At 40.4% G+C, this 22,855-nt stretch overlaps 3 protein-coding genes across 3 annotated transcripts; 2 read left to right on the forward strand and 1 right to left on the reverse strand.

Moving 5' to 3' along the window:
• Window positions 1-284: 284 nt before the first annotated feature.
• Window positions 285-1,905, reverse strand: LOC108605761 (putative uncharacterized protein DDB_G0288537). The gene has a single exon (XM_017995564.2). The coding sequence runs from the start codon at window positions 1,777-1,779 to the stop codon at window positions 907-909; it is 873 nt and encodes a 290-aa protein (XP_017851053.1). The 5' UTR covers window positions 1,780-1,905; the 3' UTR covers window positions 285-906.
• Window positions 1,906-2,814: 909 nt separating this feature from the next.
• Window positions 2,815-19,219, forward strand: LOC108606727 (plectin). The gene is given in 9 exon segments (XM_033294318.1): window positions 2,815-3,509; window positions 12,266-12,882; window positions 15,423-16,591; window positions 16,646-16,744; window positions 16,808-16,921; window positions 16,989-17,828; window positions 17,892-17,954; window positions 18,006-18,868; window positions 18,871-19,219. Coding segments are annotated over 8 exon segments (3,459 nt in total). The 5' UTR covers window positions 2,815-3,509; window positions 12,266-12,744; the 3' UTR covers window positions 19,044-19,219.
• Window positions 19,220-21,927: 2,708 nt separating this feature from the next.
• Window positions 21,928-22,510, forward strand: LOC117134916 (glycine-rich cell wall structural protein-like). Its single transcript, XM_033294389.1, has 2 exons — window positions 21,928-22,255; window positions 22,389-22,510. Exons 1-2 carry the CDS (start codon window positions 21,928-21,930, stop codon window positions 22,508-22,510), a joined length of 450 nt encoding a protein of 149 aa, XP_033150280.1.
• The last annotated feature ends 345 nt before the right edge of the window (window positions 22,511-22,855 follow it).

The raw sequence follows: 22,855 nt of genomic DNA on the forward strand, positions 1-22,855 counted from the left end.
TCATATGTGTATGCATGTGTGTGTGAACGCTTGGGGATGAAGTTGACTTTCTTTTTTTCCGCATGTGTGTGTGTGTGTCTGTGCATACTCTTGATACATGACTATTTTCTATATGTGTGTGTTCAGTGTATGTGTCATTTTTATATATATGTATATAACTATATATATATATATATATCATACGAATATAATGCATGCATTATAAAAATACATTTTTTGTTTGACTTTCTTTGTTAATGTTAACTTAAAAAAAATTTCTGACACTCTGTGTATGTATATAAAAAAAATTCAAGTGTCATTTATTATTAATATTTTGTTTGTTTTTCTTTTATATAAAATTAGCAGTTGTTCTGTTGCTGGGCCTATCCATTTCCTTTGCTTTCGGATTTCGCTTATATGCATTGCTGTCTACAATGTTTTTAATTCTTTTATCAATCTTGCTTAATAATTTTACTGTTTTTTGTTTTTTTTTTTAATTTTATATATATGTATATATATACTTTGTTGCTGTCTAAAACGACGACGTTGATGACGTTGCTCCTCTCTACACTAACACATATGCAATGTGCCTGTTTTATATTTGTTTCTCCAATTGGGATTCAGGGCTAACCCTACGCTGGTTCTGTTTAGATTCTGTTAACATGTGTGTGCGAATCTGTCTGTCTGTGTTTTTGTGTGATGCACTTCATCCTCTCTTGCTGGAGCCAGCTCCACAAGTTTCACTGTACGCATGGGATCTCCTTTCGCTTTCCCTCTCCTCTCGCTCTCTCTCTCTCTTTCTACTTGTATATAGATATACTACATATGCCGTTTCCTTGTCTCTATGTATGTGTGTTGGTCTCTATACGTGTGTGTATGTATGTGTGTGTGTGTGTGTGTGTGTAGGTGTGTGGGCATGTGCTCCTCTCAGTAGCCCTTGAGACGATCCTCGAGCGGTGGCTTGATCACCTTGGGCGCCGTTGCGCGGGACACTCGCATCCGCTCGGCTGCCTTGGCAAGGCGCTTTTTACGCTCATCGTTGGATTCACTGGCGCGTCGCAGTCGCTGGCGGGCGGCGTTCTTCATCAGTCTTAGGGTTCTTTGTACTTCGTTTTCGTTTTGGCGGCGTACGCGATTCGCCTCGGCATTCTTAGCCAGGCGCAATCTGTACTCCGCCTCCGACTCCTTCGAACGCTTGTCCCGCATTCGCGCTGCGTTCCGCTCCAAGCGTCGCTCCCGCGCCTCGACAGATTCGTTGCTGCGCCGCCGTGCTGCCTTCTGTGCTCGCGAAGATTGGTGCCCAAGCGCGACGCCAGTGACGACGCCAGTGGACAGATGATGATGCAAGGGATGCGGCGCCTGCTGCTGCTGTTGTTGTTGTTGTTGCTGCTGCTGCTGCTGTGGATGTTGCTGCTGCGTGTGTTGCTGCTGTGGATGTTGCTGCGTGTGTTGCTGTTGTGGCTGGAAGCTGTTGTCGGTGTTATTGTTGGTATTGTTATTGCTGGAGCTGTTACTACTAACGACGGCAGCAGCTGCGGCGGCGGCGGCAGCAGCAGCGGCACCAGTGCTAGCGCTAGCTGCAGCGGCGGCGGCAACACTGCTCGTGTAGTTATTGTATTCTATAAGGCCCCGATTGCTGGGGTAGAGATGGTGCATGGGATTCTCATAGTTGAGGTATTCGGGCTTTATAAAGAAGGGATCACGAGCTGTGAGCGGCGCCGTGGGCGAGTTGAGGAAGTACAAACGGCTGTGATGCTCTGTGGTTATGCTACCTCCGCCGCTTCCCACACCCGCGGACATCGAGGGTTCGTATGATCGCTGGGTCGCGATTTGGGGTTGTGCCTATCGATTGCCGTTGTTGTTTTGTGTTTGACTTGATTATTGTATATTTTCAGCAATTAAATGCGTAGGCGTTGTGCTTTTTATTTTTAGTAAATTTTTGCCGCGTATTTGGAACACAACACACACAATTTAACTGGGCAAAAAAATGTAGCGAGTAAACAACAAAAGCGACATAACTAATCAATATGGAAAAAACTTCCAAATTCTGATTGGAAGCTTTTCCACGATACACTTTGGGCTATGCGCACACACACTCATGCACTCAATATTTCGCGTGGAAGCTTTTCTCTCTCGCGTTACTCTCACCAAATTCCAGTTGGGAGCCGTGCATTCCAATTGTCAAAATCTAGCCGGCAAGGTTGCATTCAACTTAAATCACAACAGGCCCAATCGAATAACAATCGAATAATTTTAAAAACTATTTACGAAATCTTATTGCATTATTTGTGAAACAAGTAAGCTACAAAGAAGTACGCACGAAAAATATTTAATGAAAATGTTGTGTTAAAATTACTGGCAACACCAAATTAACAGTGTTCAAAAGAACGCGAAGGACATACACAGAAATGTAAATAATATTTATTTTGTTGAATTATATATGAAAACTCGGCAAGTCGTTCAAGAGCAAGTTAAAGACTTACAAAAATTAATGTTTAATAGATAATTATGAGTTAAATATATCACATTTAATCAATTTAGTTGATATGTTCGCTGGGATGACAGTGTGTGATCCGGCTGTGTTACAATATTTAAATAAAGAAGTATGCCAAACAGCATTGGCAATATTTATATTTTGTTATATGCATTTGGTAAGATTAGACAACAGTAGAAATTCGGTCTTTGCACTCTCTAGCTTAAACAATAAGGTTATTTTGTGCTTCAAATTAAGAGCGCGCGCTTGCCGCCAAACTTAAATCTTTCCCGCTGCTGCTCTGATGAGAAAAATACCAAGTTGGCAGCACTGTCGACAAGAAACTCGCAATTGTTGTTGGATTTTAGACGTGAACGGACGTGCTGTGCTGTAGTTAAACTCAAAACAACTGTTGTAACAGTAACTGTAAATGCGCATTCTAACTTGTGTTTAACTATTAATTGAAAATTATAATATGCATACTTAGTGATTAATTGAATAGAACAGCATTGTTTGTGAGAGTGTGCGAATATATATTTTTTTACTGTTTGTTTAACATTTTTTTAATGTTTAATTTATGATTGTTGTTAGTGACAGTGAATTGAATGTACAATTCAAATGTGTAAATGTGTAAAATAATGAAATGCAAACGCAGCAATGAATTAGCGTATTTTATGTAAGCACAAAGCATAAATTACTATTTCATATGCACACAGACATGTTACAAACATGCATAAATACTTATGCTTGTGTGCATTAGTAGTTGAATTAATATGTGTGTAAGAGAAGAAACACACAACGTACGATTTACGAACACGAACAATAAAAGTAACTTTAGACATTCCGATTCCAATTTGATTCTCTGCCTTGTGTGAAAAACTAATAAGTAAAAAGAAACGACAAAGTAACACCAACAGCAACAGCAGCAACAGCAGCAACAACAACAACAACAACAACAACAACAAAAGCAGCAACTACGACGACTACACAGAGATATCATAGACACCACACGAAAGGCAAAAGAAGAAAATAAATAGCAATTTTGACTAAATAAAAGGTACGTATATATATGCGCCGACATTTACTTTACATACAAAAGCAAAATACACATTTATATTATGGAGATATGAATGTCTGTACGCATGTACATATGTATGGGCTGTTATTAGTTTAACTCTTCAATTTATTATTGTTATTATTGCTCGCTTGCGTATGTATGGCATGCATGTGTTTGTTTGTGTGTTTGCATCTGTGTGCGTGTGTGTTTGTATTGGCCCCGGTGTTTATTGCCTGGCATTCGCCTAGGTTCTTATTGTTGTTTACTATTAACTATGCTCACTTGTACCTCGAGAACTATTTGAATAGTTACGTTAAATCAATGCCCCTGGTCTCTTGCGCGCGCGCTCTCTCTCTCTCTCTCTCTCTCTCTCTCTCTCTCTTTCTATCTATCGCGCTCAATCTTTGTTAGTATGCGTGTGTTTGGCATGCGGCAAAGATTACGTTTAAAAATGCCCAAGAAATGCCAAGAGAGCGCCTATCTGCGTGTACGCTTGAGTGTGTGTGTGTGTGTGTGTGTGTGTGTAAGGTTTTGTTTATTGTTCTTTTTGTATTTGATCACTTGATAAAAAGTAAAACGTCAGGTTAAAGCGAACATATTCAAGTACATGTGTTTTTTTTTTTGTATTTTTAATGTATTGTAAATTGAATTAAGTGATTTTTTTATTTGCTAGCAAAATTAAACTAAACATTTATTACATACATTATTACATACATACACACATATGCTGTTTGTATTGTTTTTATGAATAGTTTTTATGTATTCATGCTTGAGCCATTTGTTTTTCTAGCTCAATGACCTCGCGGCTGTTACTCAATTCAAATAACCGTTACATACGCAAGTTGCCCACAATGCAGTTGTTGAGTTATTCATATTGGAAACTAATTGTAACTTGAGTTGTATAAATTTGTTGCACGTATAGAAATGGGAACATTGGAAATTATTGCATCTTATCTCAAACTAAGAGTGAGAGAGCGGTAAAGATAAAAGACGTCGCTTCCAGACGAATTTAAGCATATTTATAATGATCCTGCGGCGTAGACTTTGTCTCTACGCATTGCAAAACTGGCTATTTATTATTACCATATCCCCATTACCCCATCAGATATTTATGTGCACACCTAGTCTGGCTATACATACGTACGTACAGTGAACGCTCGATAGCGTGAGCTCATTAATTACAAGACAGTGTTTGGGCTATTTAATTTAAACTCAAGAGATATAAAAGTGTGTTCTATATTTTTCGGAATCTGTGAAGTATGCAATGTTTTTTTTTTTTGATCATTTGCTTAGTGTCTCAATTATTGTACTGTTCGTTCACGCTAGCGAGCGTACACTGTACTTGTAAGCAGAGCAGATTGTAATATGCATACATTTTTATGTGCCAGAGAGCGAGTGCAGGAGTATCATTAAATGCAGATCTCTATAAAAAGCATAAAAAACGCACACACACTGCCACAGAAAATGTTGTGTGTGGTTTTTGCGTTCGGTTTCCAACGATGCCAAAAGCCAAATCCAAACCAAGCCAACAATAGCAACAACTACACACACACACACACACACACTGCATACAAACGTATGTGTGTGTGTTGCTTGCACAAAGCCCAAACCCAAACCAAGCAGCAAGCAATCCATAATAATCTTCCCGTAATTTATAGTCCAAGACAATTTATGTAATTTACAAATACCAAAAACGATAGAGCGGGATGGCAATAATTACGGTGTATGAATGTATCACGAATGAGCTGCAAAACAACGAACGAAGCCAACTAACAACAACAACAACAATGTTGAGAGCGAATGTAACTGCAACTAACGATAATAACAATAACTGAAAAAATAAATGAAAATAATAAAAAAAATAGCGTCAGCGCTACAACGACAGCGTACTAAATAAACAATTCAACAAATTTGATCCGAGGCGAACACGAACACTAGCACACACACACACAGACGCACATATAAGCTCACACACACACACATTGAGTGCATAGACAAAGTCGTCGTCGTCTTACACGCATATAAAACTGCATATGAAAAGAAATATATCTACACTTGCACACATACTTACATAGCTACATTCATATGTATATGTATGTGTGTTCATATATTTATACGTATGTACGAAAACGAATAATAATAATAAAAATAAAAACGACAAAAACAGTAAGTGCAGCCAAGACCAGGCACAGGCAATGCCTGCGAATGGGGATGGGAATGGGAATGGGAATGGGAATGGGGATGGGGGATGGGGGAGGAGTAGCAGCACACACACCTCTCACTCACTTACTCACTCACACTCTCTTGAGCTCTGGCTCGCACACACACAGGAGAACGCTTGTGCAAACAAACGGCAACTGCGACTGCAACTGCAACGCAAACAGCGGCAGCGACTGCGTATGTAAGTTTGTATATAGAAACTGTCGTTCGTTATTGTTTTTGTAGTAGTTGCTGTTGCTGTTGTTGTTGTTTTTGCACTTCTCAAGTTTTTTTGAACGCATAAAATAACAAGTAGGAAGAAGGTATATACATATGTATGTATGTATGTATGTAAATTAATGCAAGGCCACACCGAAGCATCAAATACACTACAAGTGAAATAGACAAATATTATAATTAAAGTAATTTATATTCAAACAGCGCACTATCTAATGCAACTGTTTTATATAAATGTGTCAATAATGATAAAAGCCACAGGTGTGCATTCCTACAGACATATGTACATATGTGTGTGTATTTATAAATTTATCAAAGCTATGATAGCCAGCTATATTTTTAGTGTATTAAATAGTGTATACATATGTAGGTAAATGTGTTTGCCATGTTCGAAGAAAAGTCTTGTAATGAAAAGCTACAGCAAATTATAAAAACTTGCACACACACTCACGCCCATATACACACATACATACATGAAAGCAGTTGTACTCACGCCAACTCATACATACATACATACATACATACGTACATATTCGCATTCGAATGCGGTAATTGCATTTATTGCACGTGTATTTCGCATTACGCGTAACTCTGCCGGCTCTCTTCTGTGCGCTGCCGCTCGCTCTGTCTGCTCTCTTAGCTTAAGCTTAAGCTGCTGGCGCTCTTTAAGCTGCACAGCTGAAGCTCGCGCTCGCGCTCTCGCTCTTGCTCAGCTTAAGGATGGTAATCTAAGAAAATGTTTGCAATATTTTTAGCTCACTGTATGTGTGTGTATGAGTGCTTGCATCTGTGTATGTGTGTATGCAGCTGAGTTTGTTTTTGTTCTTTGGCTTTGCGGTTAAACTTTGCATTGCGTTGAATTAATGATGAACATTGTTGTTGTTGGTGATAATGATGCTTATATTGAGGTGGGTAACACAACTTGGATGGAGTGAAGCTGCAATACGTGTATGTGTGTGTGTGTGTGTGTGTGTGAGGATTCTGCTGCTGACACTGTGGCCATCAGCATCATCATTTATGGTGCGCTGCCTGCTGGGATAAACTTGTCTATGATGCGCTGCACCTTTCGCTCTCTCACTCTCTCTCTAGCTGAGTCTTGGTTCTATGCTGCTCAGTTACCAGTTTGTATGTGTGTGTGTTTATCTTTATTACATTTGCTTGTTGCTTGTTGCCATTACCAACTTGTTGTTGTTGTTTTTATTTCATTTCAACTAGTTTTAAGTTTTGAACTATTCCAGCCTATCTTGAGTTCTCTCTCTCTCTCTTGCTTTTGCTCAGCTAGAATATTTCTTAGCTTGCCGCGTCGTTCACATTGTAGCGCACCCACCGCCCACACGCATCTCTTGCTGCCAAAGTATATATATGTATATATATGTTTGTATAGTTGCTCAACTTCTTATTCTGCTTGCGTTGCGTTTGTCTCCGCATCCTACGCTGTTTACACATGGGTTTGTCTTCCATTGGTTGCCATCTCCCCATGCCCATGCCCATTCCCATTCCCATCCCAGCAGCAGCACAATTATCATAGCTATCATTATAAGCTTTGTTTATTTTTGCTTGTACTTAATTTATACAAACATACATACATACATACTTATTTATGTTTGTCCACATGTTTTATTTGTGTGTTTCTCTGGTAACTGATTTTCCATTATCGTCAACACTATTTTTGTATTTCTAAGAACGGTTTCTTGCACTAATATTATACTCTATACAACTATCGAGTTACATTGTTGCTATGCTCAGCAACAATCAATAATAAGCATTTAATATAAAGAGAGCGAGAGAGAGCATCAATTATGCGGTTTGCCACACAGCTCATAACTTTTCTTTTGTTTACTTGTTTTTGTTTTTTTGTGAAACACAAATCCAAACGCTACGTGGAAATTGCTTACACAATTGGGGGCAAGTCTTTTTTCAATTCAATTCTAGATTGAATATCATTCCATACGCCATACGCCATTTGCTTATAATGCAAATAATATCAAAATTTATATTAATTTGCATACATACATATGTATGTGTGTACTTATATTTTTTAGTGTACTTAGCATATTCCTTTCCAATCTTCAATTCTGTTTTATGTTAGAGCCACACCTTGAACTGAACGCATGATGAGATTGTTAATCTATAGCTTTAGATTGTCTCTCTCTCGCTCTCTCGAATCTTCTTTCGATTTAAACAACAAGTGTGTGTGTGTGTGCTTGTAAGTTTCCCTTGTTCCCCCTGCTAACAATCAAAACTATCAGATAATATATACTTATATGTAAGTATGGGTGTGCTTGATGCTTCTTCCGGGGCCATTGTTATGGCAAGCACACGTAAATTATTATTTATTTAGCTCAGTTTTTTGTGCACAACAATTGTCGTGATTTTGTAATTACCACACGCATCTCTGTTCATGTTTCTATGCCCGCTGATCTCTTCACATTGCTGTAAGTTTGAAACTCTGCTGAGTTCAGTTAAGTTCAGTTCAGTGGATTGACATTGGATTAATTCGCATTTAACTGCAATAAAAATTTTGATATGCATTTTCTAACAAGCTATTTAGTTTATAAAATCAATGTTTCAAGCATGAAATAATTAAACAAACATTTAGTAGACTATTAAATGCAACATTTGCAGCTATATGAAATCAATAACAAAAATAAGAAACGCATAATTTGGGATTCTTTTGAACAAAGTTGTATAATTTGTATTACTTACTGCTTCTCTTCTTATTCAAATTCTCTGCTGACAATATTTGTATGAAATAATTCCAACTCATGCAATTCCAGCTTAAGAGCTTTCCCAACTAGCAAGCGTTGTATATACAAAATTTCCATTAATTTCCATAAGCTTTGTTTTATGCTATTTACTTTGTTTATGCCAAAGCATAAGGGTGTAAAATAAATTACGTACATAGCTTGGTTTGCTGCTTTGCTTGTTCAATAAATAAATCCACGCTGATTGGGTGCGGATGCGTCTAATGGTGGCGCATCCTGGCCACTCCCACTATGTTGTTACGTCCCACGCGCCAAGTCGTCGACAATAAGCGTAAGAATAACAAATAACAAGCGCAGCAACAATAGCAAAACAGCTAATGATGCATACTTTCTAAACATTTAGCATTTATCTAGTGCACACATACAATTGCAATATGCTGCACTTAATTGTGTATATGGATGCATGTGTATGTGTGTGTGTGGCCTGTCTTTGACTCTGTTGTGTGTTGTGGTTCTAAAAGTCAACGTCGGTTTTTTTCTTCGCTTTACTTTGTTCGTTACGTTCGTTAGTTGGCGCTCACAAATATTAAATTCAATAGAGGCAACCCCCCGCCCACACTCACACACACACACACACACTACAAAGAAATCACCTGCACACACTCTAACTCTTTGGTAACCCCCCTCTGCCAATACCAACCCCCCTTCATTTATTTAGCACTGTTGTGCGTTGTATAAATTTTCTGTAGAACTGTACAATAGCAAAATGAAATGAAAAAAAAAATACTAAATACAACAGAAATTTAACGACGACGAACAGAAGAGTTGGCTTGAGTATTAAAACATGCATGTGTGTGTGTGTGTGTGTGTGTACATGAAGTTTTTATAGCACATATGTGCACATACATATATTTTAGTTATGTATGGATCGTGTTTGTCTTGCTTGTTTTTTAATAGTTGTTGTAGTCGGGGCTTGGGTACTTGTGCGACTAAAGCATGTGAAATAAAATATTTAGTAAAATAAAACTAAAGCAACGGGCCAACAGGAACAGCAGCAGCGACAGCAACAGCAACAGCAACTAAAAACAAACAAGTCAACATTGTTGAGTTGAGTTTCTTGACTTTTCTGCTTGCCATTTACTATTTTGTAAGCTTTTGGCGCTCTCTTTGCTACTTCGCTGCTGCTGCTGCTGCAGGCGCTCTCTTAGCTTGAAGCCCCCACTCCATTCATTTGCCGGCAGCATTGGCGCTCTCTCGCGTTTGTTCGCTCTCACGCTCTCGCTCGCTCGCTCGCTCTTGTGTGTGCATTTGTAATATTTCCTTATATTCGCTCTATGCTTGAGACGTTAATGTGTGTGGCTTATTGTTGTTTTTATGACTTTACTATGGTTTCAATTTGATATTTAATTTACATAATATATATGTATGTACATATATGTATTTGGTTTTGCTATTTTGGTTAGCCGTTGATTTAGAAGTTGAAAATATAACTACAATGAATGTTAATAATTGATGGCAGTGGATACAATTGAATGTTCATATATAGCAACATATGCGGGCACGGGGCATAAATAAATACTCATGTGTGTGTGTGTGTGTGTGTGTAAATTATACAGATACTAACGTTCATATTGTAGTTAAGTATGTTTGTACGCTATGACAAGAAAAAGAGACACCGTCATGGAGACGGGAATCGTAGACACACACACACACACATACAGCTAGTTACTTACACACACACACAAGTACTTGTCGTACAAATATGTATTGCAAATTGGTTGGGTTTTCAGTTCCAGTTTCCAGGTCGTCGCTGTCTCTAACTTTGTATTTGTATGCGCTCTATCTATGTGTGTGTGTGTGTGTGTGTGTGAGTGTGTTTGTATGTGTGAAAGTTGTTGTAAATGTTCGCAATGTTCTTGTTTCTATTTGAGCTTGAACTGCAATTTTCTAGATCTCTGTGAGATGTTCTTGGGACTGGGACTGGGACTTGGGGACTGCTTGCTCGCTTGCGCATCTCTCGCTCGATCACTGCAGATGGAGACGCTATTGAAGCTAACGCATCCAATTTCGAGAGATTCTCTTGTTAGTTTTATTTTTTTTTTTGTTTTTGTTGCCTACTACTATTTTATACAAGTACGTTGTGTGTTTTTGCTTCAAGAAGAGTTACACTGTGTGCATGTGTGTGTGTGTGTGTGTGTGTTTACGAACTGGTTCAGTTTGAGGAATTTTACATTGTCGTTCTACAGAGATGAATGCCTTAACTTGTATTTATTTATTTAGTTATGTGTGTATGTATGTATGAGAGAATAACTGTAATAATAGAGCTTATCAGCTTTAGCGAATATCAAATGCAAATAGTTGTATGCAATTAACTAGAGCTTAATAATAAATTGCATGTAAAGCAACATGTGACATGCAAATTGCTTGCAGATACATATATGTACATACATATACATATACATATGTATAATAAAAATATGTATATAGTATATTGTGTAAACTCTCTGCATTTATAACAACTCTAGGCTGATTGCAATCAATTGCAATTTGTTTGCTTTTTATATGCAGAGCTCTTTGCATTGTCCTTGGCATTTTGCGTAGTTTACTTCAGCTGCTTTTGCTTCTTCTTCTGCTTATTACCCCCACCTGTGTGTGTGTGTGTGTGTGTTGCCTTTTGGGGGGACTGTCCTTGCACTCACACTCATACGCATAAGACGCACTTAAAGCACACACACACACACACACACACATACGTATATTTATAGAAACAGCAAAGAATGCTAGAGCACTGAGCATATTGAGCGCTAAGCGTAAGAGCGAGAGAGTAAACATAAATTTATCGTTGTGGCGGTTAACCTCACCTCACTGCTCACTGCTCACTGCTCACCTCACCTCACTCCACACACACACCTCAGCTTGAGCTCAGTTCAGTTCATTTCAGTTCACCTCGCCTTGCCTTCCTATTGCCCCCCCTCCCCCTTGTTTAGTTCCTTGCCTTGCAGCCGTCATCCGGACTCATAGAGTTTATTTTATTTCGTTTCGTTACGATTTTTTTTTATTTTTGCTATTATTTATTTGTTTGCTTCTCGCTTGTTCTTTATATCTATGTATGTAAGTGTTAGTGCCTTAGTGTGTGTGTGTGTGTGAATGTTATTTTTTTTAGTTTCGACTTGTTTTCTTTTGTGTAATTTAATTTTCGCTTGCGTGTGTGTGTGTGTGTGTGTGAGTATCAAGCTCGTATCTTTGTGAGCGTAAGAATTGTATTGCAGTTGTTGTTGTATTTCGGAATCTACACAATAATAAAAAATATAAAAAATACGCTACGACTCTCGTTTATAGATTGGAGGTTGTTGCGTCGAAGGTGTGTGTGGTGGGGTGTGAATGGGCATGGAGGGATCTTAGGAGGGCTTAGGAGCGTTTTATATATTTTCTTGAATTTCAATTGTTTTGTTGCTGCCCGTTTTTTGTTATTGCTGTTTTCTGTTCGTGTGTGTGTGTGTGTGCTGTTTATTTTGTTTTCCATTGTCTTTTATTTATTTAGTTTTTGCCGTTTTCTTATGTATGAAATTCTTTTGCGCTCCTAATAATAAATAGTTTCTTATTCTCTATATTCAGTTACCGAAACGCCGCCGCCAGTTCAGTTCAGTTCAGTTGTACGAGCTTATGACCAGATAAATAACCAGCAGCCAAAGAAGAAGAAGAAGAAGAGGAAGAAGAAGCGGGAGCAGCTAAGAGACGAACTTTGGATTGACACTTGTTACTGACACCGGGGTCTCGACCAATGTCGTCGTCGCCGTTGTCGCTGCTGCGTCAAGAGGGCGGCGGATAAACTGCAGTCAACAAGTGCCTGCAAGAGAGAGAAAGAGAGAGAGAGAGAGCGCGCAAGAGAGCGACGAGACAAGAGTGAGGAAGCAGCAGAGCTGAGAGCTGAAGTTGCGCCAGTATTAAAGCATCCTGGCATGCAGCTAGCTGGCTGGCCGGCTGGCTGCTCCAACGCCTTCAATTCCCAATCGAAATCCAATTGAACTCGCGCCGAGCCGAGCCGAGCTTAAAGCAAATTCCCAATTGATAGCCAGATACGCGATATTGCCAATATGGAGCTGGAGGAGGAGATATGCAATCCACAATTATGCCGAATTTGCATAACTTCGCATACGAATTCAATGCAAATGATATCCATATTCGGCGAGGACTCGCTCTGGCAAAAGATCACCACGCTGGCGGATGTTAAGGTGAGAGAGAGCTCCAAGTCTATAAATTATAGATTATAAATTATTATATGTAGATTAGCATTGACTAAGAATAGTGCTTGGAGCTGTTGTAACTAAAAAAAAAAAACAAAAGCTTCATATTTAGCATAAAATATTACTATAGAGCTCTTGTAACGGAAACATTGGGTATGAAACACACACATGCTGCTGCTTCTTCTTCTACTTCTGCCGCTACCCTTTTGTAAGCTCAAGGGGCATTGGCATTTCATAAAGAAGTTCCTTTTATATAAGCGCGTCTCATATTAACATATTTTCATAGAAAAGACGGCAACACACAATTAACAACTGTTTTTTTTTTTATTTTTTCTCTTATGTTTTTTATTATCGTTCTTTCTTTATGTTGTGTTTACTATTTCACAGTAACTGACATTAAAAAATCGTTTCGTTTCGTTTGCTATATACAATATAAACTTATGTATTTGTCTTTTTATTTATTTATTTGAGGTTTTTTTTTATTGCTGCTTTTGCTTCTTTGATTCAGTTCAGTTGAGCTCGCTCGGCTTAGTTTTTATATTATATTCATATATGCTCTATACGAAGGTTTCATATTTTTTAAGTATCCGTATCTGTGTGTGCGCCTGCATATCTATCTAACTATCTATGTGTGTGTGTGTGTGTGTGTGTGTGTGTGTGTGTGTATATATTTTTAATGGAATTTCTTGCTGCTTATTTCGTACATAAATAAATACATACTACTGTCTGTATATACATATGTATGTATATTTTCCTTGTTGTTGCTTTTGTAAAATAATTTACCGTTTGAATTGCTGGTGGTTACGCTTGCCTTTTTTCTTTACATTGCTTTTGTTTGTCGTATACACACACACACACACACACACACATGAGCACATGCAGCTGTATGTATAATTCATATGTTTGGTTTAATTCCATAAAAAATTTTCTTTTACAATTTTATGTGAGTCCTCTCTCTCTCTCACACTCGCTTACAAATTTAACTTTTGCTCAGAGCTCTCACACTGCCAAAGACAAAGTTAGTCTTTGCACGCTCTCTTCCTCACTCTCTTGCTCGCGCGCGCTCTCTCAGTCAGTCAGTTTCTCGCTCTCTTTGCCGTTCATTCATTTAGAGACGGCTTAGACGTTCGTTGGCCCCCCAATGGGGCGGCAACAACTCTTGTCTTCCGCTCTTGCACTCTTTTTTCACTTCTCCCCCTCGTTCCGCTGCCGCTCAGTCCCTGCGCTTAGACTTTGTTAGTGGCAGCTGCTCTGGCTTTAGCTTTAGCTTTAGCATTGTCTTTGATTTGTTTTTGTACTCCCCCCCAACTCCAACCCAAGCCCATTTATATAATTTTTATTATATTTACTGAATTTCATATTCATGCGCCATACATTATTTTCATTGTAGTTGTTTTCTTAAGCGGTTTAGTTTTTTTCCTTTTCTTTTTCTTTGGCTTTTGTCTGCAAAAAACGACAAGTTTTTTGTCTTTCCTACTTATTATTATATAGTATTATTTGATTTCTTTAGCGTTTGGGTTTTAGTTTACTCTCTTGGCTATTTGGAAACATGAGAGATCGTAACGTATCGTGTTTATAATGGGCACACAGACACTAACACAAACACAAATACAAATACAAATACAAATACATATTTATTTTTGTAGCTCTGCTAATTCTTAAATAAACAAGACAATTTTCCGTATCAAGGTTTTTGAAAGGCAGCTGTGTTATTAATACATACAAATACATACTTAGGTACATTTTATGAATTATTCATATGTAAGTGTGTGTGTGTGTGTGCATAATAAAAAATAAATAAACAAGTTGTTTCTGTTTAAATTGTATATTCTCATATCTAATTTCCATCAAAATATCCAGACACATGCATGTACCTGAGCTAACATTTATAACTAATCACATATACATACACATGTATATATTCAATTATATTTTTTTGTTATATACAATTTGAGATTAGATCAAATAATTTACTTGTTTGCTTATGTAATTGTTATAGTTTCGTTTCAGCTGCAAAGATAAGTTGCTTTATCTCTATATATACATATATATATATATATATTTTTTTTTATACTTATAGTTTGTACGTGTAGACAGCTACTAATGATTTAAAATAGTTCACAATTCTTTATTTTGTTGCATAAAAAGAATATTTTGTAATCTAGTTTCTTTTACAATTTAAGATTAGAAAAATACGTTGGGTAAATTTATAGCAAGAGTATATTTATTATTTAGTTATGTAATTGTTACTAACTAATTATTTTTTAATTAATAATAATGTGAAGTAAGGCAAATGAATTTAAAAAGCATTTAAATGAATTCTATGCATATATTTATTTTTTATTTTTTACATTTTTTTTTTATTAATACAAAAGGTTTAATGTATTTGATTAAACAACAATTGGAAATTAATTTTATTTGTATTTTTGATTTATTCATTTAAATATTTAGGTTTTCACATTAGCAAAATGCATTTAAAAATGTAAAATAATTTTTAAAATTCTACAATAATTCTTTTCTCTTTCCAGATATCCAAGAATGACACCTTGCCGCAACAGGTGTGCGTCGGCTGTGCCAAGACGGCGATCTCGGCCTGCTTGTTCAAGAAGAAGTGCGAGGATGCGGACAACTTTTATCGGCAGCAGCTGCTGATCAAGAAGATCGAGGGCCACAACAGCAGCCAGAGCCACAGCAGCGGCAGCAGCAGCGCCGGCGAACTGCTGCATGCGCCCAATGAACTTGAGACTGGACCTGAGACGCAGACAGAGGAGGCGGCCACCACAGCTGGAGCAGCAGCAGCAGCAGCAGCAGCAGCAGCAGTTGCTGTGCGTCAGGGCAAGAGCCGCAAGAGTCGAGTGAGTGCCAGCGGCGGCAGCAGCAGCGGAAGCAGTGCCACTGGCAGCAGCAGCGGCGGTGGCAGCAGCAGCAGCAGTAGCAGCAACAGCAGCTCCGACGAGGAGGACGAGGCTGAGGCTACGCCGCGTGTGGAGCGTGTGCCAGGCACGGAGCAGAACGGACATGGCAACAGCAATGGGCAGCAGCAGCAGCAGGAGCAGGAGACCGAAATGGATGCACTCGAAGCGGAGCAGCAGCAGCAGCAGCAGCAGCAGACAGTCGCTGATGTGGAGCAGCAAGCAGAAGTCGCGCATGAGGATGAGGACGCTGATGATGACAACGATGGCGAGCTGCCCAACCATATGACACTCAAGTCCATACGCCTGATGCAGGAATATATGCAGCAGCGCCTGAACAAGTTTCCAGGCGGGGCAGGCGACCAACAGCAGCGGCGTCATGGCCATGGTGAGGACGAGGAAGAGGAGGAGGAGGAGGAGGAGGAGGATGACGATGAGGACATGTCGCTGCCACTGATACCCGAAATTGAGCTCATTGAGCCCAACATGCTGGCGGGCAGCGATCAAGATGCGGATTGCATTTCGGTGAACGGCGTGGCCGCCGCCCAAGCGACAGCAGCAGCAGCAGCGGCGGCGGCAGCGGCGGGCGTGCGCGGCTTCCAGTGTCCGCATTGCTATCAGATCTTCGAGATGAAGCAGATACTCAAGGCGCACATGCAGAGCGTGCATGGCGCACCCGGTCCCGTCTACGAGTGCACCAATTGCCGCAAGACCTACTTCTACAAGCGTTTCCTGGAGAAGCACATACGACGTGGTCGCTGCGTCAAGAAGCGACGCAATCAAACGTAAGTGGCAGTCAAATCTGAAATGCAAAATATTCAATTCAATTATTTCCATAGACGACCCATGCAGTGCTCCGATTGCCATGTGCTCTTTCCCACTGGACATCATCTGGGCTGGCATAAGCGCACTGGCTGCCCCTCCAAGGCGGCCAAGATGTAATTTTGTTTTATTAATTTTTTGCTGCCCATTTGTTTACTAATTGTTGTTAACTTTTGCAGGCCGCTGCAGCAGCTCTTCAAGCAGAACATTGTGCAGTTCAATAATTTCTCGAAGCGCATGGCCACGCGCAAGCCGCCACTGGATACGGCTGCAGTGCATCTAAACAATCGCAAGTAAGTTGGCGCCGCTTGCAGCTCAAGCTTTCGGCTGCTTAACATTTTGTGTTCTCTGCATTTGCAGACTGGGCCTGGCCAACAACAAGCGCAAGGGCCGCACTCGCATCAAGCTGGACGCCAAGAAGATTGCGCTGGCCAAGCAGCTGATCTTGCGCGAGGCGACGACCACAGTCATTGCCAATGAGCTTAATATATCGCGCACCTTTGCCTGGCGTCTGCGCAAGAGTCTGGTCAATGGCGTCAGCCTGCACGAGCGTGTTGTCGATCAAGCCAGCGAGGAGCAGCAGCAGCAGCAGCAGCAGCAGCAGCAACAGCAACAGCGACAGCAGCAACAGCAGCAGCAGTTGGAGGAACGCGAACGCGAACTCAACTATGGACAGCTGAGCATGAACATGAGCATGGGCATGGGACTGATCAAGCAGGAGCAGCTGGACAGCGATGATGAGCAGCAGTCAGCGCTGCAGCTGCAGCTGGACGATGAGCTCGACGATGGCGACTATGCCGGCCACGATGAAATGGACGCAGGCGAAATTGGCGCCGAGGAGACCGCAGGCTACGCTGCGGACGACGACGTCTGTGGCCAGCTGCTGCACAATGGCTACAGTCCGAACGCCGGCAACGATGCTGCCGATGAGCATGAGCAGCACTCGCTGGCGGGCAACAGTCGCGGCGTCTCCGTATCGCCAGCAGCCATGCTGAGCACACGCGCCGACGTCGAGGTCTATCAGCGCTTGCTGGCGGAGTCGCAGCGCTTTCCGCACATTGTCAATGCTCAACAGTTGCAGCTGCAACAGCAACAGCAACAGCAACAGCAGCAGCAGCAGCAACAGCAGCAGAAAGCTGCGCACAATGGCGCGCTGCCGATGCTAACGCGTTATCCGCCCGCCCATGTGGCCACAGCCAAGTAAATCACTTGTTTAAATTTATATGTATTTAAGTTTATGTATTTAATTTATTTGAATTGCAGTCACGCATTGCCTGTCAACTTGTCCCTGCGCTCCATGCCAAGCACACGCAGCAGCCATGAAGAGTAAGTCGCGATCCAACTATAGCTATCTCTGTCTAACTGACGCTCTTTCAGCAGCAACAGCAGCAGCCTAGCAGCACAGCAGCAACAGCAGCAGCAGCAGCAGCAGCAACAACAGCAGCTGCATCAGCCTGGCAAGAAGCCGCGCAAACCGAACGTCTTTATCGATGATGAAAAGTACGCCATGGCCAAGCTGCTGGTGGCGCAGAACTCATCCACCATGGAGATTGCGCGTGCGCTGAACGTTTCCCAGATGACCGCCTGGAAGGTGCGCGATGCCATATTGAAGGGCGTGCCGCTGTCGTATCGCAATAAGCGCGCTGGTGAGCGCGAGGAGCAGCGTCTGGCTGATGCAGCTGCTGCAGCAGCAGCCAAGGAGCAACATCACCAGCAGCAGCAGCAGCAGCAGCAGCAGCAGCAGGAGCAACAGCAACGACAGGAGCTGCAGCGACAGCAACAATTGCAGCAGCAACAAATGGAATTGCTCAAGCAGCAGCAGCAAAAGCAGCAGCGACAGCAGCAAGAGTTGCTCTTGCAACAGCAACAACAGCAGCAGCAGCAGCAACTGCGTCACTCAGCAGCAGCAGATACATCACATTATCAGCAGCAGCAGCAGCAACATCATCATCAGCAGCAACAACAGCAACATGCTGCCCACAATGGCGGCAAACTGTTGCATCCACGTCGCCGCTTAAAGGCCGCAGAGCGCGAGCTGCGCGACAAGGAGATCACACGCGAAATACTCGAACTGATCAAGGAGGACAGCAACATACAGTACTGGAAGGTGTCGGCACGGCTGGCCGAGAAGGGCATCAACATATCACCCTCGTCCGTCTGCCAGAAACTCAAGTCCATGGGCATACATCGGCGCTGGAAGCCCGGCGACAAGCCGCCCATGCTGGCGATTAGTCAACTGAAAGCGCGACTGTGGCCGCCGCCGCTGCCGCCACGCTGGCCGCCAACGGTGGCAGCTTCGGCCTGGCCAACGGTGTGCCCGCCGGCCTGGGCGTCGGCGCACTCCCCGACGATGTCTACGAGCAGCAGCAATTCGACATGGGCGGTCCACATTTTCTCAGTGCCTTTACGCGCTAGACGAGAGTCGCCCAGCCCCAGTCCCAGCCCCAGCCCCAGACCCAGGCCCAGCCCCAGCACGTGCTCCCTTTATAAATTTATAAGTATTACACACACACACACACACACAGCAGTTGAAACAAAAGCAAACAACAATTTGTATTTTTTATATAGTATTTAAATATGCAGCTCAGACAGCAAACTGCATAAACTACATAAAATGTATTCTATTCTATATATATACAATTATATATAAATATATATAATTTTTTTGTAGTAGTAGCGACATAAGCTATGCATTCCTAGTTTATAAGACCACACACACACATACACACATACACAATTTACACGCTGAGCGGTCATTCCAAGAAAAATACTATATATTTGGTTTATAATATATAAATTAGCACTAACACACACACACACACACATATACAAGACACATACATATATAAAAATAAAAACATACACATACATAGCTATATATATCTAAATTGTATTGAACAATTTATGGAAAGTACTGAATTTGATTGTTAGTAAAATGAATATATAATGCCTAGACGTATATATATATTATATATATTGCAAGCAACTAGAGCAAGCAGATGATCAGCATCTAACAACAATAGCAGTTAAACAATAAGCAACATTTAATTTTAACTAATAAGTGCAATTATTACAATACCAACAGCAACAACAATAACAATAATAATACTAGTAATAATAATATTTAAAATATGAATATTGAGAGCGCTTTAAATGTTATCAGCTCTACTGAATGCCCTCCCAACAATCCTAGACTACAACAACAACAACAACAAAAACTGAAGCAACAACAACAACAAAAAGAACAAGCGAACAATATATATGTTACATTTAGCCAATTGATAAATCAAACAAACAAACAAACAACAAGCGAGAAGACAACTTTTACTTTAGATAAAGAATTGTATTTATTTACATACATACACAAGTAGGCATATATACACACACACATACACATGCATTATATATTTATACATAGTATATATTGAAAGAAAAAAAAGAAGAAAAACAAAACTTATAGGCAACTAGTTTAGATTCTAAGCTAAGCGACAAGAGCGACACACACACATACACACACACACACACTGAGACTAGGAGAGCAACTTTACTTTAAACATTGCTTTATCGACTTATCGATAGCAAAGTTAATCGCTGCATATATTTGAGTTTGGCTTGCTCGCTTTGGTTTTAAGCAGCTTATTGTGCATTATCCATAGTTATAGCATAAAAACAAAGTTTAATTAATCCTTTTTTTTTGCATTTTTTGCTAGACATATATTATTATCATGTGTATTATTTTTAGTATTTTTTACAGAGCGCAGCTTTGAAAGCAATTAAATTAGTTAAAAAACTTTATATACTTATATATTTAAATGAAACCTTAACATATAGAAATTATTTATAACTAAGTGAAAAACATTAAATTGCAACTGGACTTGAGTAAGCCATTGGAAATTAGTTGTTTGTAGTTTGGTTTTCCAAAAAAAAAACAAAAAAAAAAACAAATGATGTATACATTATATATAAAATGTAAACACACACACACACACACAAAATGCATCAAAATTAATATATAATATTAAAGAAAAACACACACACACACATACACACTTAGCTATAATTCGTGGACTGTGCCACTAGAGAACTACACACAAATACACTTACACACACACACACACACACTCACATACATACATAAATGTAACTGATGTACTACATTATTATCATTCCAAAATGTCATATACATGCATACATACATACATACGAACATATGTATATATAAACATGCCTATAAATATATATAAATATATATATTTTATGAAATAACTGAAGCAATGTTCTTTTCTTTTTTGTTTGCTCGGTACGGGGAATTTTCTAACAATTAAACAAATTAATGCTGTTAGGTGTGCTTAGGTGCTCCCCCGTGGGTTGAGCCTCATGGCTTAAGTAAATTTATGCTTGTGAAAATTGTAATCTCTACTTAATACTGTTTCAATATTTTGCGTCATTGATGCTTAACTACAAATTATTTTGGTGCATGGGTTTTTTTACTTTAATTCCAGCAAACAATTCAGCTGAGAGTGATGAGAGCGAGAATTGTGGGAGTTTGGAATTGTGATTTAGCTTAGAGCTGTTTGCTAGTTAATATGGATGAATGAGTAAGAGGGATTTTCCAGCTGTTAACATGATGTTTGTAATTGTTTATGATATTACAACAAAAGATATTGCTACTATAGTTGATTTTTCAAACAGCGTATGGGGCGTATGCGCAATATTTGACTGCCAAGTGTTAAAAATTTTAAATACGAATATTGCTTTTTAATTGCTAATATACGCATATTAGTGAGTGTTTTTTTTTTTAATCAAAGCTGCACAATAATTTCAGCTAAGCTACGTTGCGTATACGTAATTTAATGCTACAAATTGCTGCAGCTGCCTTAAGTCTATAAAAAAAATAGCTTTTTACTAAATCTAAGCTCGAAGTTTGCAATAAAAATTATAAGCTATGCTTATAATAATTTTTGCAGGGCATCTCGCTTAGCATTCGAATTGTTTAAACTTTGATTTGTTTTCATTGTTGTGTAAGTGCAAAATGCATCGTATCCGGCGTAGTATTAGAACAACAACAACAACAACAACAGCAACAACTACAACATGCACAACAGTAAAGTAGGCAGATGACTACCTAACCGGCCCCAAAAACAATGGAGGGCCAGCGAACGGAGCTGAGAACATCATCGGGCCTTATAAATTGCCATGTGATGAGCTGCAGTGCAATTAGTTGTTGGCCAGCAGTACATCGCGACGCTTTGACCCTTTGCTGTTAACCCGGAACTCGCGACTTGAAGCTCTTTTAGCAATGCAACGCCCAAGATTGCTGTGGATTCTGCTGTTGAGCTGCTGTCTGGCGCTGGCGGAGCCATCGTTGCTGCAGCTGAAGAAGAAGCTGCTGCATGGACTAGGAGGAGGTGGCGGCTATGGTGGCGGCGGAGGCGGCTATGGTGGAGGAGGAGGCGGCGGCTTTGGGGGAGGAGGAGGCTTTGGTGGAGGCGGAGGCGGTTATGGTGGAGGAGGTCATGGAGGAGGCGGCTATGGTGGAGGAGGTCATGGAGGAGGCGGCTACAAGCAGCCCAGCTATGATGTCTATGTCATAAAGAAAGTGCCTAGCTATGGAGGCGGCGGCGGAGGTGGACACTATGGCGGTGGTGGAGGCGGTGGTCACTATGGCGGCGCGAGGAGGCGGTGGTCATCATGGCGGCGGACATCAGGGCGGCGGCGGCGGAGGAGGCTATCCGGGTGGTGGCTATCATGGCGGTGGAGGTGGCGGCGGCGGCGGTTCCTATGCCAACAGCCAAGCCAGCGCTAATGCCAACAGCTGGGGCGGCGGTGGAGGCAATGCCTATGCTAAGGCCTCGGCCAACGCCTATTCAGGCAGCTGGTGAGCAGCTGCATCCAATCCCAAGCCAAGCCAACAAAAGCTATGAAGCTACATTTTTTTTTCTTCTTTATTAAGTTGTTTTTTTTATTAGAGAATCTTTATGTTCTGCAATGAATTTCCATAAAAAGGCAAAAATAAGTTACGAAACCAGTTTGCAAAAAAAAAAAACACAGTAAATATGTAAGCAACAAAAATAACAACAACAACAACAACAACATTAATTGCAATAAAGCTGTAAACGTGTTTCAAAATGCCAACAAACTTGCCCAAGTGAAAGACATTTTCATATACGCAGCAACATTGTTGAATTGTTGTTGTTGTTTAGTTGTTGTTGTTTTAGCATGGCATT

Source organism: Drosophila busckii, chromosome X, assembly GCF_011750605.1.
Source record: "Drosophila busckii strain San Diego stock center, stock number 13000-0081.31 chromosome X, ASM1175060v1, whole genome shotgun sequence".
Taxonomy (NCBI): domain Eukaryota; kingdom Metazoa; phylum Arthropoda; class Insecta; order Diptera; family Drosophilidae; genus Drosophila; species Drosophila busckii.